This window comes from Dromiciops gliroides, chromosome 4 (genome assembly GCF_019393635.1).
Source record: "Dromiciops gliroides isolate mDroGli1 chromosome 4, mDroGli1.pri, whole genome shotgun sequence".
In the NCBI taxonomy this organism is placed as follows: Eukaryota; Metazoa; Chordata; class Mammalia; order Microbiotheria; family Microbiotheriidae; genus Dromiciops; species Dromiciops gliroides.
Window position 1 is genome coordinate 233600977 of NC_057864.1, and position 17956 is coordinate 233618932.

The 17956-nt window shown below is 41.2% G+C and overlaps 1 protein-coding gene across 2 annotated transcripts; it reads right to left on the reverse strand.

The window, feature by feature from the left end:
* Positions 1 to 7503: 7503 nt before the first annotated feature.
* Positions 7504 to 16506, reverse strand: LOC122725815 (asialoglycoprotein receptor 1-like). Of its 2 annotated transcripts, XM_043963143.1 has the most exons (9): positions 16320 to 16506; positions 16094 to 16184; positions 9807 to 9923; positions 9439 to 9534; positions 9292 to 9363; positions 8875 to 8961; positions 8594 to 8748; positions 8216 to 8322; positions 7504 to 7846 (listed from the first exon to the last, which is right to left on the reverse strand). In XM_043963143.1, exons 2-9 carry the CDS (start codon positions 16158 to 16160, stop codon positions 7690 to 7692), a joined length of 858 nt encoding a protein of 285 aa, XP_043819078.1. In that variant the 5' UTR covers positions 16161 to 16184; positions 16320 to 16506; the 3' UTR covers positions 7504 to 7689. The 2 variants fall into 2 exon arrangements, with proteins under 2 accessions (XP_043819078.1, XP_043819079.1); XM_043963144.1 differs by lacking the exon at positions 9807 to 9923.
* Between the last annotated feature and the right edge of the window lie 1450 nt (positions 16507 to 17956).

Consider the following 17956-nt stretch of genomic DNA (forward strand, 5'->3'; position numbering starts at 1 on the left):
AGGAATAATTTACAAGCTCAGTTGCGTATAGAATTTTATCTTACCCTATAAGAAAGTAAAAGGGGAAAGGGGAAAGGGGAAAGGGGAAAGAAAAGGGTGGAAGTGCTGATAGAAGGGAGGGTAAAACTAGGAGAGGAAAGGTGAAAGGACAAAAAGGGGGTGGAGCTGATAGGAGGGAAGGCAAAACTAAGAATTGAAAGGGGAAAGGACAAAAGAAAGGTGGAGCTGATAGAAGGGAGGGTAGACTGAAGTGGCCAAAAACAAAACACTTAATGAGAAGGGACAGGGGAAAAGGAAAGAGAAAAGTACAAACAAGGGGAAAAATAAGATGCAGGGAAATACACAGTTAGTAATCATAACTGTGAGAGGCAGCTAGGTGGTGCACTGGATAAAGCACCAGCCCTAGATTCAGGAGGACCTGAGTTCAAATCTGGCCTCAGAACACTTGACACTTACTAGCTGTGTGACCCTGGGCAAGTCACTTAACCCTCATTGTCTGGCAAAGAAAAAAGAAAAAAAAGTCATCATAACTGTGAATGTGAATAGGATGAACTCTTCTATAAAATGGAAACAAATAGCAGATGGATTAAAAACCAGAATGCTACAATATGTTGTTTAAATATTACACATTTGAAGCAGAGAGATATACAGTGTGAAGGTAAAAGGCTGGAGCAGAATATACTACCCTTCAGAAACAAGAAAAAAGCTTATGGAGGGGAGGGGAAGAGGGGGAAGGAATTGGGGAGTGATTGAACCTTAATATCATCAGAATTGACTCAAAGAAGGACTAACATACATACTCAAGTGGGTATAGTAATATATTTTGCCCTGAGGGAGGGGAGGGAGATAAGGGGGTGGGGGAAGAGGGGAAGGAGGGAAGGGCAGATTCTGGGAGAGAGTAGTAAAAAGCAAAATACTTTCAAGGAAGGTGAAGATGTTCTGCATAACGGCACAAGTATGAAATATTGAATTGCTTGATTTCATAGGGAGGGTTGAGGAGAGAGGGAAGAAGAAAATTTGGAACATAGAATTAGCTCAAAGACCTTAAACTCATCAGAGTTGGCTCATGGAGGGAATAACATTCACACCCAGTTGGGAGGAGTAATCTATTTAACCTTATAGGAAAGTATGAGGGGAAGAGGATAAGGAAGAAAGGGTGAAAAAAAAGGGAGTGCAGAGTAGGGGAGGGGACAGTCAGAAGTAAAATACTTTTGAGGAAGAATAGTTTAAAAGAAGATAGAAAATAGAGTAAATATCATGGGAAGGGAATAGGATGGAGGGAAATAGTTATGATGACTTTGCTGGGCTAATATGAAGAAAATTCTTTGTCAAGTTTAAGGTACATTATTTAGGTTATGATGAACAGGATACTATTAGAAAAACCTGGAAAGACCCACATGAACTGAAGCAGAGTGAAATACACTGTATACAAAATAACAGCAATAGTGTAAAATGATCTGCTGGGAAGCATGTGGTTATTTTCAGCAAGGCAATGGTTCAATATAACCCTGAAGGACTTATGAAAATGGCAACCCATCTACAGAGAAAGAAGTGATAGTATCTGAAAATAGATGGAAGCACATTTTTTTTCTTTTCTTTTCTTTTTTTTATTTTTTGGTGAGGCAATTGGGGTTAGGTGGCTTGACCGGGGTCATGCAGCTGGTGGGTGTTGGGTGTCTGGGGCCGGATTTGGGCTCCGGTGCTCCTGGTTCCAGGGCCAGTGCTCTGTCTGCTGCGCCACCTAGCTGCCCCTGGAAACACATTTTTTAAAAAAATGTTTTTTCTCTTGGACAATTCCTCAGTCTGAAGTTTTGGGCGTTTTTTGACTGTTTTTTTTCTCACAACCTAGCTAATGTGGGAATGTTTTCCATGACTACTCATGTATAATTTATTTTGAAATGCTTGAGTTCTAGTGGGTGGGGGGTGGGAATAGAGGAGGAAGAGAAGTTGGAACAATTTTTTTTTAAAAACTGATGTTAAAATTTGTTTTTACATATATTTTGGAAAATAAAATTCTATTCAAAAAAAGAATATACTACCCTTCAGCTGAATGGCAACAATGAGACAACATATGAAACTTATAGAATGCAGCCAAAGCAGTTCTTTTTTTCTTCTTTTTTTTTAAAGCAGTTCTTAGGGTAAATTTTATTTTATCTCTAAATGCCTACATGAATAAAATAGAGAAAGAGGAGATCAATGAACTGGGCAAGCAACTAGAAAAGCTAGAAAAAGAACAAATTTAAAATTCCCGATTAAACACCAAATTAGAAATTCTGAAACTTAAAGGAGAGATTAATAAAATTGAAAGTAAGAAAACTATAGAATTAATCAATAAAACTAAGAGTTGGTTCTATTAAAAAAACCCAATAAAATAGATAAACCTTTGGTTAATTTGACTTAAAAAAAAAAGAAAGAAGAAAACCAAATTTCTAGTATCAAAAATGAAAAGGGTGAACTCACCACCAATGAATAGGAAAAAAAAGCAATAATTAGGAGCTATTTTTCCCAACTCTATGCCAATAAATTTAACAATCTAAATGGAATGGATGAATATCTACAAAAATATTAACTGCCCAGATTAACAGAAGAGGAAATAAAATCCTTAAATAAGCCCATTTTAGAAAAATTAATTGAACAAGCCATCAATGAACTCCCTAAGAAAAGAAATCTCCAGGGTCAGATGGGTTTACAAGTGAATTTTACCAAACACTTAAAGAACAATTAATTCCAATACTTGGGAAAATACCAAGAAGAAAGAATCCTTTGTTTCTTTCTTTTTTGGGGGGGTGGGGGTGGGGGACAATGAGGATTAAGTGACTTGCCCAGGGTCACACAGCTAGTGTTAAGTGTCTGAGGCCAGATTTGAACTCAGGTCCTCCTGAATCCAGGGTCAGTGCTTTATCACACTGTACCACCTAGCTGCCCCCTCAAGAAGAAAGAATCCTACCAAATTCCTTTCATGAGACAAATATGGTGCTGGTACCTAAACCAGGAAGAGTAAAAATAGAGAAAGAAAATTATAGACCAATCTCCCTACTGAATATTGATGAAAAAATTCTAAATAGAATATTAACAAAGAGATTACAGAAATTTATCACCAGGATAATACACTATGACAAGGTGGGATTTATACTAGGAATACAGGACTGGTTCAATATTAGGAAAACCATCAACATAATCGACCACATCAATAACAAAACTAACCAAAATCATATGATTCTCTCAATAGAAGAAGAGAAAGCTTTTGACAAAATACAGCACCCATTGCTATTTAGAACACTAGAGAGCAAAGGAATAAATAGAGCTTTCCACCATCAGCAAGCATTATATGCAGTGGGGACAAGTTAGAGTCATTCCCAATAAGATTGGGGTGAAACAATGATGTCCATTATTACCACTATTATTCAATATTGTACTAGAAATGTTAGCCTTAGCAATAAGAAAATAAAAAGAAATTGAAGGAATTAGAATAGGCAAGGAAGAAACAAAACTATCACTCTTTGCAAATGATATGATGGTAGAGAATCCTAAAGAATCAACTAAAAATTAATTGAAACAATTAACAACTTTAGCAAAGTTGCAGGATAAACCCACATAAATCATCAGCATTTCTATATATGACCAACAAAGTCCAGCAGCAAGAGCTACAGAAAAAAAGTCCATTTAAAATAACTGTAGACAATATTTATATTATAAATATTTATATTTATAAAATAGTTGGGAGTCTACCTACCTATCTATTTCCCCTATCAATTGGGAAATGGCTAAACAAGTTGTGGTATATGAATGTAAAGGATGTATTGTGCAATAAGAAATGATGAGGGGGCAGCTAGGTGGCGCAGTGGTTAAAGCACCGGCCCTGGATTCAGGAGTACCTGAGTTCAAATCCGGCCTCAGACACTTGAAACTTACCAGCTGTGTGACTCTAGGCAAGTCACTTAACCCCCATTGCCTGCCAAAAAAAAAAAAAGAAAAAAAAAAAAGAAATGATGGGCAGGCAGATTTCAGAAAAACCTGGACTTATGCAAAGTGAAATAAACAGAACCAAGAAAACATTGTATATAGTGTCAGCAATGGCATAATGATTAGCTAGGAATCACTTAGCTCTTCTAAGCAACACAATGATCACAAGTACAAAAGACTCATGATGGAAAATGCTAACCACACCCAGATGAAGAGCTGATGGACTCTGAATGCAGATTGACTCATACTTTTTTTACTTACTTTTGTGTGTGTGTGTGTGTGTGCGCGCGCGCGCGCGCATTTTTTTAAAATTTTTGATTTGTTTCTTCTCTTACAACTATGACTAGTATAGAAATATGTTTGACATAATTGCACATATATAACCTATATCTAATTGCCTATCATTTTAGGAAGGGAGGGAGAAAAATTTGGAACTCAAAATCTTGTAAAAATGAATGCTAAAAATTATCATGACATATAATTGGGAAAAAATAAAATACTATTAAAGATAAAATAAAAGACAGTTGGTGCTGTGGGATTGTAGCTCAGGTGGAAGACTGAAGCTGGACAAATAGATCCTAGAATCCTCTAGAAGAAGGAGTGAGGGGCCACAGTGGATGGAGCACTGGACAGGTCAGGAATACCTGAGTTCCAATCCAGCCTCAGACACAGTAATTGTGTACCCCTAGGAAGTCACTTCATCTTTGTCTGCCTCAGTTTTCTCAACTGCAAAATGAGGATAATGATAGCACCAAGCTATCAAGGTTGTTGTGAGACTCAAAAGAGATAATATTTGTAAAGTGCTTGGGATTAGCTTTAGCTAATCTCTTTAATCAGAGTCTCTTTAGAGACTCAGTCCAACCCTGTGAAGGTTTTTTTTTTTTGAAGGTTTTTATATAAAATCATAAGCAAGGTCAAAACACAGGAAGTCTAGTCAACCTAAAGGAAAAAGCAGTTCCCAAGTAAGCCAAAGAGAGGGAAGAGTTTAGGGTTGGGAATGGGGTTGGGTGGGGAGGAGACTGAGTCTCTTCAGCCAATCCCAAAGTATTTCTGTTATAGCTAGATAGCATAGAGAGATAGAGCTCTGTCTCTGAAATCAGGAAGATCTGAATTCTAATTCAGACTTGGACACTTACTAGCTGTGTGGCCTTGGGCAGGTCACTTAAACTCTGCCAGCCTCAGTTTCCTCATCTATAAAATAGGGATAATAATAGAAGCCACCTCCCCAGGCTGTTAAAATAAAATGAAATAATATCTGTAATTTGGTTTCGTAAACCTATTTATGTAATATAGGTGTTACATAAATAGTAGCTCTTATTATATGTCATATGTATCATATATCATATCATCAAATGGCTAGAAGCATTTCTGTTTTTGTTTTGTTTTTGTTTTGGTTTTTTTTGTGGGGCAATGGGGGTTAAGTGACTTGCCCAAGGTCACACAGCTAGTAAGTATCAAGTGTCTGAGGCCAGATTTGAACTCAGGAACTCCTGAATCCAGGGCTGGTGCTTTATCCACTGCGCCACCTAGCTGCCCCTAGAAGCATTTCTAAACATCTAATAGGCTTGTTCACACTTAGATCACTACAATGAATTGATTGATTCATAAAAATAGAGGAGTTTTCACCCATTTTGTCAGCAGGATGATTTGATTAGTGATTGATCAATTGATTGATTTGACTGAGTCTCCCCCACACACACACTTACAATAGGATCAAGTGAGGATTTTTTTAAAGGATTGGGAATACATGAACATGTTTGTAGATGGTAGGGAAGAAGTCAGGCAAGAATAAAAATAATAAAGTGAGACAATCTGATAGAGAAGATTAGAGGGATTGGGATCAAGGAGGAGCTGGTTTTGACAGGGAGGAGCACACCAGAGTAAAAAACAAAATAGTGGAGGAAAATTCCTGAATGATTTCAGAAGATGTGAAGAGAAGTCAAGCAAATAATGCCCAATGTCTTCAGTGAAGTTCTGCAACTGACAGGCTAATAGGAGGGGTCGTCATGGGAGACTTGAGGAAATAATAAAAAGTTTAAAACAGTTGTGGAAAAAAGTTGGTTGAGGGGGAATAGAATGATTGCCTTGCTGTGGTGAAGACCCAGCTGAGATTTGATAACAAGTTTGTAGTAGACTCAGTCAGATTTGATTTTGTGATTTCCTGCAACTCAGTTCAGCAGCATGTGGATAGGAACAAAGGAGAAAGCTGGAGATAATCCAGGGTTGGGGTTCATTAATATGGGATCTAATGGTTATAGGACAAAGATCAGGAAGGATCTGAGAATAGAGAGTGGTGCAGAATTGAATAGGTTTCCTTGGGATTGAGTTAGAGAAGGGATAGTGTGAAAGCAGTGCAGGGGTAAAGGCCTGGGACAGAAATGAGGGGTGGAAGTCCAGATGAGAATGAAGCACAGGACTCGGTGAGGCATAGGGAAAGATGGAATGAAGTAAGATTTTGATCAAAAAAGGAGTTTATAAAAACACGTTAAGTGGAACACTTGTGGGTGACGGAAACTTCATCTCTGGATATAGCTGAAGTGGAGTGGAGGGAGCTCATGAGAATCAAATAAATTGAACTGGGAAGTTAGGGTATTCAAGTATGAAATATACAGGCATCAATATGTAGGGTGTCAACATATATGTTGGGCAGCTGATTAGCCTTTGGGCCTGGAATTAGGAAGTCGCCTCTTACTGAGTTCAAATCTGGCCTCAGACACTTATTATGTGACCCCGGGCAAGTCACTTAACTCTGTTTGATTCAGTTTTATCATCTGTAAAATGAACTGGAGAATGACATGGCAAACCACTCCAGTACCTTTGCCAAGAAAACCCCAAGACAATGGGGTAACAAAGAGTTGGACAGGACTGAAAAGATTGACTGAACAACATAGAAGTTGAAGTCCACTAGTATGAAAGCATGAGATTAGAAAGGATGTCAACCAGGCTCATGGAGAAAGAAGGAAAATGTTTTAGGGTTCAATAAATAACAGCCCAAAGAGTCTGGATTGGGTGATAAATTTGGATTGGTGAACCTCAAAGGAGGAGAAGTTGTTGAGCAAACAGGTAGAGAGAGAATCTGGAAGTGGTCATTTGAATCAAGGAGTATTGTGAGAACTCCCCCACTGCAACCAGTGAGTTAGAGGGCATGAGAGAAAGTATAGCTAGTATAAGAAATATGTGCTTACAGTTTCTGAATGACAAGGCAGCATATATAATGGAAAAGTCATGTATTTGGAGTCAGATGACTTGGTTTTGAAATTCAATCACTAACTTGCTATGCAACCTCAGAAAATTCATTACCCTCTCTGAGCCTCAGTTTCCTAACCTGAAATATGAGAGAGCAGATATATAAGGGCCTAAAAATTCAAGCATTTTATGATCCTACATCTAGTTTGCTTTTATAGGGCTCCATTCCATTGAGAAACCTATAATTGGCTCCTTCCTCTTGTCTCCCATATTTATCCTAGCCTTGGGATTCTCCACCCTCTATTTCCTACCCTCTCCATCCCCTCTTCCCCGCAATCACACACAGAAAAGAAGTCTGGGAAGTTCACTTTAATTCCCATTAAGATTCTGAGGACACTGGATAGTGCTGCATTACTTAAAGCACAATCGCTTCTAAGGGTAATTCTAGAAGATTTCAGGAATTCCAAATTATTTCCCTCGGTTTTGGGGCTGCTCCAAGGAGATTCCTGGATGGAAATGGTGTATTTTCCCGCAGGGCTCCTAGGCAGTCTTTTGCAGTTCCATCTCACAGACCCAGCGGTAGGGACGCTGGCAGACATCATCATTCCAGCTTCCATCAGAGTGCAAGTGGGCACAGTCCTCACCTCCTCCTAGGCCATGCCCATACCAGTTGTCTGGCTGGGATGGCATCCAATTCCTAAAGGAGATGGAAACAGTCCCAGATCCCCCAGGATTTCAAGGTCCATCCAGCCCTGAGACATCCCTTGCCAGGGGTAACCCAACTCTGAAGGAAACAAAGGTAGATGCCCCTCTGTGTTACAGAGAATAAGAAAAAAAACTATTTGAGAAGGGAATTGCTAAGGAACAGGTAGCAGAGGGGATTGGTTCCCTGAGGGAAATAGAGACTGGGAACCTAAGGGTTAGGCATTCAAGTTTGATAAGGTAATCTGTAGGGTTGAGATGAAGCTGAGTCCATAGGACAACTTAGACACACAGAACTAAATGGGACATCAGCATTATCTAGTCCAAGTCTTTCAATTCAGAGGAAGCATGAGGAGATACTCACTTGATGTTAGAGTCGTAGCTTGTCCCATCTACCCATTTCCAGGTGCCTTCTGCATCAGTGAGGCCTATCCAGGCAAACGCAGGTGAGGTGTGATGACTAACAAAGTTCTGGGTTGCAGGTAGTAGAGGGGAGAGGGGGATAGAAGGTTAAGGCAATAAATATTTGTCCAGGTCCACCCCCTCCCCGGTGTCTAGATGCCTTCTTCTCCTAAATGACATTGTAGCGACTTCTCTGTGTTGCATCTACAACACCTCCCTGCTGGAATATAAGCCACCATTCTGGGTGTTTTCATCACCCAGCACTATGTCAGGCACATGCATGTCTGGAGAAGGGAATAACTGAATTGAATCTGAGGATATGGGACACCCTAACCCTCACCTGTTCATTCCAAGAGTTTATGACAACCAGATGTGAATTCTCCATCTGACAGTATTTCTCAGCCTCATTCCAGGATTTTCCAGTGCGAGAAAACCAGTAGCAGTTTACATCAAACTCCAACCAGCCAAGAGGGCAACAGATCTTGTTGCTGGTACCTGAGCAAAAGAGAAAAGCAGAGGACAGGGGCAGGGGGCCCAGCCAAGGCAGGGAACATTGGGAAGGTGAGACTCATCTAGAGTAGGTGCAGGGTCAAAGGACATTAAAGTCCTCCCTCTCCTTACCATTGCTTTGGAGTAGCATCATCTGACAATTCAGGGTTCGAAGATTTGATGAAACATGTTGCTCATGGAGGAGGAAACTAGAGATATCTAGGATGTGCAAGAGAGGCAGAAAGAAAGTGAGTGAGAGGGCAGCTAGGTGGAGCAGTGGATAAAGAACCAGCCTTAGATTCAGGAGGACCTGAGTTCAAATTTAAATGCAGACACTTGATGCTTACTACCTGTGTGACCCTGGGCAAGTCACTTAACCCTCATAGTCCGCCCCCCCCCCAAAAAGTGAGTGAATATGTGGTTCTATTTTCTGTCTCTGGGACAACTAGAAGTTAATGATTCCCACCCCCAATAAAGATCCCAATATTCGAGTTGAGAGGTTTTCCTCCGTATTCTGGTGTCCTGCCCCGTCCATCACATTTCTCTAACCTTCATCTCTGTCCTTTTGATGCTTCTGTAGCTTAGCCTCCAGAGATTTCATCTTTTCCCTCAGACTGTTTCCTGTTGGAGATATAAGTTCAGAGTCCTAGGACCCACACCCTGCCGCAGGGACTGCAACCAACAACCCATCCTTACCCTGGTTATTTATTACTTGGATCTCTGACACCATCTTCTCTGAGAAGTTGGTGAAAGTTTCTTTCAGTGTCTGTAGCTCTCCCTGAAGATGAGTATCTGTTAAGGAGATGATGTTTAGGAATAAAGAAGTGAAATAAATATCAGGTGCCCCCCTTTCTCTCTACTATAGGTCCTTCCCAGACATTGCTCTACCTCCTTCCCTTTTGTGCTGTCCCATCCATTCCATCCCATCCCCATCACCTGCTTTAATTGTTATCCTCTTGTTCTCTTGGGCTATTCCAAGCTTCCCTCTGGATCCTGCTTCCCTCAAGTCTCTCTACCTACTCCCAGGTGTTTCCCAGCTTCCGTGCCCTTTTCCCATCACTCACTTTTAGATCCCACCACAGAGATGATCACTACCAATAGGATGCTGAATCCCAGGGAGACCAGGAGGAGGCGGTTAAGAGGGCAGAGACGCTGGAGGATGGGCAGAGGTGAAAGGGGCCCTATAATGGGAGATGATAGGTTAATGATGAAGTCAGTTCAAGGAGCACTGGAGAAATGGGGGAATTGGAGGTCCTCTGGGAATAGAAAAGCAGTAATATGGAAGAATTTTCATTGGGAACCAAAGTGAGGGAAAACAAAATGGGAGTCAAGAGAATAAACCAAAAACAAAGAGAATGAACCAGAGGAAACTCAGAATCATCTTTTTCTAACTCTTCCTCCTTCAATTTCACAAGGCTATGAGCCCTACTGAATTGGATAGAATTGAACTGGGAAATTGTATGATCCCATGGCCTAAAATTCTACTGGGAAGTCAGCCCAGGAGGAATAGGGATATCTCTTATAACACCCTACTAGCTTCACACTGACATCAGCTCTCCTCTCAGATGTATATTCACTAACCAGCTTACCCTTTGAAAGAGGAAGCAAGTCCACCCCCTTTCCCTTGTCCTGTTTTCTAGAAAAAATACATGGACTGTTTTTTTAGGTCTTAATAGTAAACACTACAGGGATAAAAAATAACTAAGGAAGAAATGCTAAAGTTTATAAAGATCTCTCTTCTTTGGATCCTACATGTAAACGTCTTAGAATTAGGCCTTGTTCTTTCTTAGTTTCCTCTCTCTTACCTAGATCACCCCATTTCTTTCAGATTACATGCCAAACTTCAAGCCTATCTGGGATGGAGATTAAATCAGTTCTACATTTCTTGCAGAGGTATATTTGGTCTAGTATTAGGTGTCTCAGACTGTTCTAGAATGTGGACACCCAACTCAGCTATGGGTCCACGCCAGGCAATTCCTTTTGTGTCCTTGCTCACTCCTGTATGAATCCTTCTCCTGGGCTTCTGATACACTATAAGCGATAATCTCCTCTCTTGTCATAGACTTTCATAAGTCCTGTCCTGGCTCCCTATTTCAGAAAGATTCCCAAACTCTAGCAGTCACCTATGACACCCTCTTGGATTTAGTTATCAGTGGTCCTGGCTCCTGGAAGCTTCTTCTCCCTCCCCTTTTCTCTCCTTCTCCTCTCACTCTGTCCTTCTCCCTCTCCCTCTCTGCCTTTCAACCTTGACCCATCTTCTCTGAGTTAGTTGATTGCCTGAAGCAAATCCTTTAGCCAGATGGCAGTGACTGGCTCTGCCCTTGATGGTGAAACTGCATCTTACCAATAATGTCTTAAACTGCTTGCTGAAGTAGAAATGAAAGGAAATCTTTGGAGGAAGTGTCTACTTCAACTCAAAGTTTGGGATAGCAAAAAAAAGTCAAGTCAAACATAGTCTGTCTGACATATATATATGTAATATTTGGGGACAGCAAATTTCAAAAGGTTCAGAGAAATGATAGATAGGAATTGAATTGAATATAGGTATGATTGCATGGCCTAAAATTCTACAGGGGAAGTTTGCTACAGAGGAATAGGAAGTTCTCAAGAATGACATTCGCGAGATACAAAAAACCTGTTCTGATAAAGAGGAAAAGGGAGAGTTGTCTAAAGAGACCAATGGGGATGTACAGAGGAATCATCAACCAAAAACGCACACAGAAAATAGAAAGGGCAGTAGCGTGCTCTGTAAGTAGTCAAGAGCGTCAAAGCTCAGAACGATCTATGGGTGGTAAAAAAAAAAAAAAGCAATAGAAAACAGAAAGGGGGAAGGCTTGTTTTAAAGCTATGTTGGGGAAAAGGAATAAAGAAGGAACAAAAACATGGTTTGTGGTGGTTAGAATGATAATAGTAAGGAGACCTTCACAGCTGGTATCTGAAACAGGATTTGAATCAGACTAAAAGTCTAGTTACCATTCTATCTTCCTAAGAATCAAAAAAGGACTGCTGTCCCAGGTGGATGGAACACAGAGAGAGTGAAGGAAAGGTAGAGCTGCTTATCTCTTACTTTGCTACTCTTTTCTTTTCCTGGAGGAATTGTCATTGGACTGGAAAGGACAGAATGAAAACGGCTACCTATCATAGCGCCCCAAACCACCATAAATGGAAAAATAATTTAAAAGTACCAAAAAAAAAAAAAGTAACTAACTACCCTTGGTTGAATTCAAGTTGCCCATCACAGACAAACTACATCCCAGGTCCTATAAGAAATGGAAGTTCTGATTGCTGAGCCACTGTCAGTCATCTTTAAATCAGTATGAGAATACAAGAGGCACCATGGTACTAGGGTGTTGTCCTGATTTTCAAAAGTAGAAAGAGAGAGATGTGTAAAAACTCTTGGTCATTGAGCTTACATCAATTTGTGGCAAAAGTCTAGAATGTATTAGTGAAAGGATGGATTTAGTGAAAAGGATGCAATGATTGCAAAAAGCCTTTGTGACTTCTTCAAAGAACAAGTGAAGACTTGTCACGTTCCCTTTGTTGACAGTGTCACTAGGCTGGTAGATCACGGGAACACTGTACATATAATTAATCTAGATTTCAATGGAGTATTTGACAAAGTTTCTCAATCTATTCTTATGATCAAGATGGGAGATATGGGCTAAACCACATTTTAGTGGATTCATAATTGGTTGAATGGCTGGATCAAAGAGGAATTAGTGATGGTTCATTGTCAACTTGGAAGAACTTCAAGCAAGAACAGTAAAAATGGGAGTGGCCCAGGAATTTGTGTTTGCTGGGTGCTATTTGCTATTGATTTTTTTTTTTTGGTGAGGCAATTGGGGTTAAGTGACTTGCCCAGGGTCACACAGCTAGTAAGTGTCAAGGGTCTGAGTCCGGATTTGAACTCAGGTCCTCCTGAATCCAGGACTGGTGCCCTATCCACTGTGCCACCTAGCTGCCCCTGCTATTGATTATTAATGAGTTGGATAAATATATGATAGCATGATGAAAAGTTCTGCTATTTACAATCTGTGTAACCTCTCTGGTACTCTGTTTCCTTCTCTGTAAAATGGGGGTGGGGTGGACTAGATGACCTCTAATGCACCTTCAAGTGCTAATGTTAAAGAAGGATAATTAACCTAATTGGATGAGAGAATTAGGATCCACCAAAAAAAAAGAAAAGAAAGAATTTACCAGGTTATAACTTTGGGCCAGATCTAGTAAGATCAAACTTAATAGAAATAAAATTGACAGGGGTGATCAGGGTAGGTCTGTGCCATCTCATAAAGCATGCTCCCACAAGCCCATCCCCATGCATGCTTTATGAGATGAGCCACCATCAGTGGCCCCTCTATAGAGTTTAATATTTGGATTCAGAAAATCAGCTTCACAAATGCAAAATGAGAAGGGCACGGATAGGTGACCATTCAATTTGGGAATTTTATTAGACTGATAGCTTCATATGGGCCAACTGAGTGATCGAAGGTTGCCTGAAGAGAGGATGATGCCTCTCTGTATTCTACTCTCCTTGTCAGATCACATGTAGAGTACTGGCTGCCACATTTTAAGAAGAATATTGAGGGGCAGTTAGGTGGTGCAGGGGATAAAGTACCAGCCCTGGATTCAGGAGGACCTGAGTTCAAACCCGGCCTCAGACACTTGACACTAGCTGTGTGACCTTGGGCAAGTCACTTAACCCTCGTTGCCCCACCAAAAAAAACCCCACAAAAACAAAAACAGAAAAAAAAAAAGAATATTGATAAGCTGGAGAGCATCTAGAGAAAGGTAACCAAGATGGTAAAGGGCCTCAAGTTCATGCCACATATGGACCAGCTGAAAGAAATGTTTAGCCTGGAGAAGAAATTGTGGGGAGGACATTAAAACTGTATTCAAGGGGCAGGTAAGTGGCACAATGGATAAAGTACCGGCCCTGAATTCATGAGGACCTGAGTTCAAATCCGGCCTCAGACACTTGACACTTACTAGCTGTGTGACCCTGGGCAAGTCACTTAACCCTCATTGCCCTGCCAAAAATAATTTAAAAAAAAACTGTAAAATTAAAATCATTTATAGTCCTTTAGGTTTTGCAAAGTACTTTACATGGTATCTCATTTGATCCTCATGACAACCCTGGGAGATTGGTGCTATTATTATCCCTATTTTACAGATGAGGAAACTGAGGCACAGAGAATGGCTTGCCCACAGTCACAAACAGAGCTAAGAAGTGTCTGAAACCAGATTGAAACTCAGGTTGTTCTTACACCATGTCCTAAACTCTATTCACTGTGATAACAAGGTCCTTTCTTGTTCTTAGTCTTTTTGGAGAAGAACAAGGAGCCAGGGTTAGGAAATAGGTAGAAGCTGGGGCAGTTAGGTGGCACAATGGATAAAGCACCAGCCCTGGATTCAGGAGGACCTGAGTTCAAATCCAATCTCAGACACTTAATACTTACTAGCTGTGTGACCCTGGGCAAGTCACTTAACCCCAATTGCCTCACCAAAAAAAAAAAGAAAAGAAAAAAAGAAACATAGAGACCCCTGAATTGGCAAGAATGACTAATTAAAACAGGAAGCTACCACATCCTGGCCCTGCCTCACCCTGCTCCCTGTTGTCCATCACAGAGACCTCCCTGCAGCTGGTTTGCAGTGCTCCAAATATCTCTACTGTTGCCCTCCCCCAAGTGAATTGAGGCCCTTCCATGCTACTTGCCCCAGGAGCAAAAATTACTGCAATAGCTGTGAGTTGGAACAAGTAGCCTCTGGAATCCCTTCCCAGACTCAGATACTGTGTTTCTGATCTCTGGAGGCCAAGAGGGTTCAGAGACATCAGGCTTAGGTTTCCTTCCTTTTTTCTTTTTCTGAGGCAATCTGGGTTAAGTGACTTGCCCAGAGTCACACAGCTAGTAAGTGTCTGATGCTGGATTTGAATTCAGGTCCTCCTAACTCCAGGACCAGTGCTCTATCCACTGCGCCACCTAGCCGGCCCTAGGTTTAGGTTTCATGATGTCTTCCCCAGGTCATGCTACTGCTAGCAAGCAGCCTGATTTTCTTCTCATTCTGACACTGGACTGACAGATTTTTCTGGCTTCTAACTCAGATCAGAGCTCAGATGAAAGCCTCCCTCTAAGCCAATGAACATGGGACACCTGGCCCTGGTCCTGGTCCAACTGTCTGTTCCAATCACTTCCCTTCTCTCAGAATGCTGTGTCATGGCTGCCTTCCCTCCCCCAGAGAGTAGTTTACTAGTATCTAGACTCACAATTAGATAAATTCCTTAAATATATATTTTTTTAAATCAAAAAAATAAGGGAAGGGTCTGGTGCTTAAAAACCTTCACACCTTGGGAAACTAGGAGACAGAGACTTTGACAAAGTGATAGCAGATTTAGTGCTAAGAGAAACTTCAGAATAGTCTAACACTCTCATTTTACAAAGGAAACTGAGGTCTAGAGAGATGAAGTGACTTGTCAAGTCATGCTGGTTCTAAGTGGTAGGGTCAGGATTTGAATCATTTCTCTCAATTACAAGTGCCATCGGAATGTCAGGACTGGGAAAGATAACCTTGGCCAACCTCCTCATTTTACAAATGAGGAAACTGAGGCTGAGGAGGCTAAATGATTTGCCTAAGATCAAAGAGAAGAGGCAAAACCCAGATCTGAAGCCAATTCTCTGAATCCAAATCTAGTTTCTTTCCATATAATGCTGCCTTTGTGTCTGCCTCAGTATCTTGTCTCCCCATCAGCCTAGGAGTTACTGAGAATGGAAACCTTCTCTCTCCTAGCACTAAGACCTCAGAGCTTGAAGGTGCCTCTAGTACCATCTAGTTTAAAGGGTGATGAAAGTGGGAGCCAAAAAGAGGAAGTGACCTGGCCTAGGTGGAAACAGGATTGAGACAAAAGCACACCTTCCCTGAACCATGACTCTTGCCCTTGCCACCAAGTCCTTCACACAGCAGAAATGAAAGATCCAGTGAAAGGTCTGTGAATGGGGCAGAACATCTAAACCATTCTTACCAAGAGGTGACTCAGCCAAATCCTCTTCTTGTGTCCATAGAACTTTGCTAACAGTACAGATAGGGGGCATGGGGTTTGGGCTGGAACTTTACATGGGAGCATATAAGATCTTAATAACAGATAAATAAAAAATAAAAGAGGATGCTTAATAAAGCTTAATTGAAAGCAAGAGATGCAAAGACAGAGGCATAGAATGAGGCAAAGACAAAGACAAAAATAGACAGACGAACAGAAGAGTGAGCAATGGACATTTGGGAGTGACCCTATTTTTAGGTCTCCTTGTTCCCTTCCTTCCACCTCCCCCAACCTGGGTTCCAGCCCCAACCCTGTTGTCACCTTTACTGAATTGATGGCCATTGTCTTCACTCTCCAGGTGCTGAAGGTCTTGATAATCCTTTGCCATGTTTGTCCCCCAATCTGGATTCCGCTGGGGTGAGGGGCAGAGGGAGGACTTAGCTTTCTCCACTCCTCAAAGCCATTACCCATGCCTGATTCTGCCCAGCCCACTTCTTCCTGAACCCCAGGATAGTTTTTCCCACACCTCCCCAGTATTGTAACCTACCAGGATTTGGGGTCTTGGGCACCTGGTCCCTTGGGGGCGAGCCCCCAGTGCCAGGGAATGAACTAGTAGGTGAATAGAAGCAAGAGGTTTTCGTGAAGAGAGTAGAAGTGGGGGAGGGTATCCCTTAGGGGCAGAGTCCTAAAGAATATTCAGTGTTCCACTGTCCCTCCCTCAGCATCCCTGACCACATGGACTTTGGATGATAAACAGAAACAGGAATCGAAGTGGATCAGGGGTAAAAGGGGTGGGACACAGCTCCACTCAATCTATCTCCAAACACATATCTGTTAAGGGGGGCTCCCTATCCCTTCTCCCTAGAAGTAGGGACAGAGTTTTGTACCTGAATTCCAGAATTGCAATTCTTTCCAGACCATTAGTGTGATTGGGGGTGAAGGATAGGGAGGTGGTTGACTCAAGATAAAGGAATTCCATGAGCCTTGGGAGAAATAGACATTTCTCCTTTTTACTACCTAATTTTGAATTCCCTAGAACTGGTTTCTCTTAGTGTCCCCAATTAGTTCATGGGAGCTGCCTGCCTCAGGGTTGTCTTCTCCTTGAGAATTCAAGACATTAAACTTCCCTGTTTCTCACCTGTCTCTTCACACCCCAGAAGACTTAATGTCAACCCTAGGTCACCAGAAACTCCAGTCAGGGAAAGAGGTAATTAGAAAGCATCTCTTTACCAGAGATTTTTTTAGACTTGTAAGCCCAATTTTTAACCTGGTTGAGGTAGCAGATAAAATAGTCTGGGGTATTCTTAAGAACTCAAAAGAGCCTAAAATTGCATTTTATATTTCTTCCTCTCACTATAACACAAAGAAATGGGAGAATTGGAGGTGGAGATTAAAAGAGTGGGCCTAAAGTTAAATGGAAGATTCCAATGGAAGTGGGCTTCCCAAAGAAACCATCTTCCTTCTTACCTTCACTTCAGTAAGGGAAACCTTTTCTGGCACTTGGAACTTTCTGTTTAGCCGTATGCCTAAAAATGATTTTAACACTGGGTCTTGTCTCTACCCAATCTCTTCCCCAGCCCCTCCTTGAAGAAAGGATTGTACAATCATGAGACATCATTAATTTCAATTCCTGTTGTGATCACAGGTCCAGCTCAGAGTGAAGTTCTAAGAAAAGCTGTGTTTTTTAGTTTCAAAACCCTTTCCATCAGCAGTTCTCAATGCCCTTTGAAATCTATGTTCTACTCATCAAATTTCATTTGTGCCATGTTTATAATCAGTGTTTTGTATTTTTGTACTGAAGTATTGGAGCACTTTAGAAAAGTTTACTTTGAATTTGTTTGATCTTGGGAGGAAAACTTCTCTGTAATTCTGTTGCTGTGCTCATGTTCTTTACTGAGCTGTGATAAGAGGTCGATGCTGTTTAATTTTAGGTGCAGTCCAGTGACTATGATCTAGTGAATAATCATGATAGGGGGTTCTGGGGATTTCAGTCCCACCATGTTGTATGGGAAAGGACTGTCTTCTTCCCTGGTGTGAGGGAGGTTCCTCAGTTCTGCTAGAATGGCAATGTTGTCAATAGTTATTCCCCTGCCAGTAGTATCCCCATCACTTCTTGTATCTAGTTTTATCTGTAAAATTGACTTGTGTACTTCATTAATCATACTATGATCTTGGTTCACCTCC

Bases quoted from the DNA above. Each gene is read 5' to 3' on its own strand.
- LOC122725815 (XM_043963143.1), bottom strand. From the start codon at position 16,160: ATGGCAAAGGATTATCAAGACCTTCAGCACCTGGAGAGTGAAGACAAT. The intron at 9,924-16,093 runs GTGACAACAGGG...CTCCCATTATAG, and splicing joins TGGCCATCAATTCAGTAAAG to GGCCCCTTTCACCTCTGCCC. The intron at 8,749-8,874 runs GTAAGGAGAGGG...TCTTTTGCTCAG, and splicing joins GATGCTACTCCAAAGCAATG to GTACCAGCAACAAGATCTGT.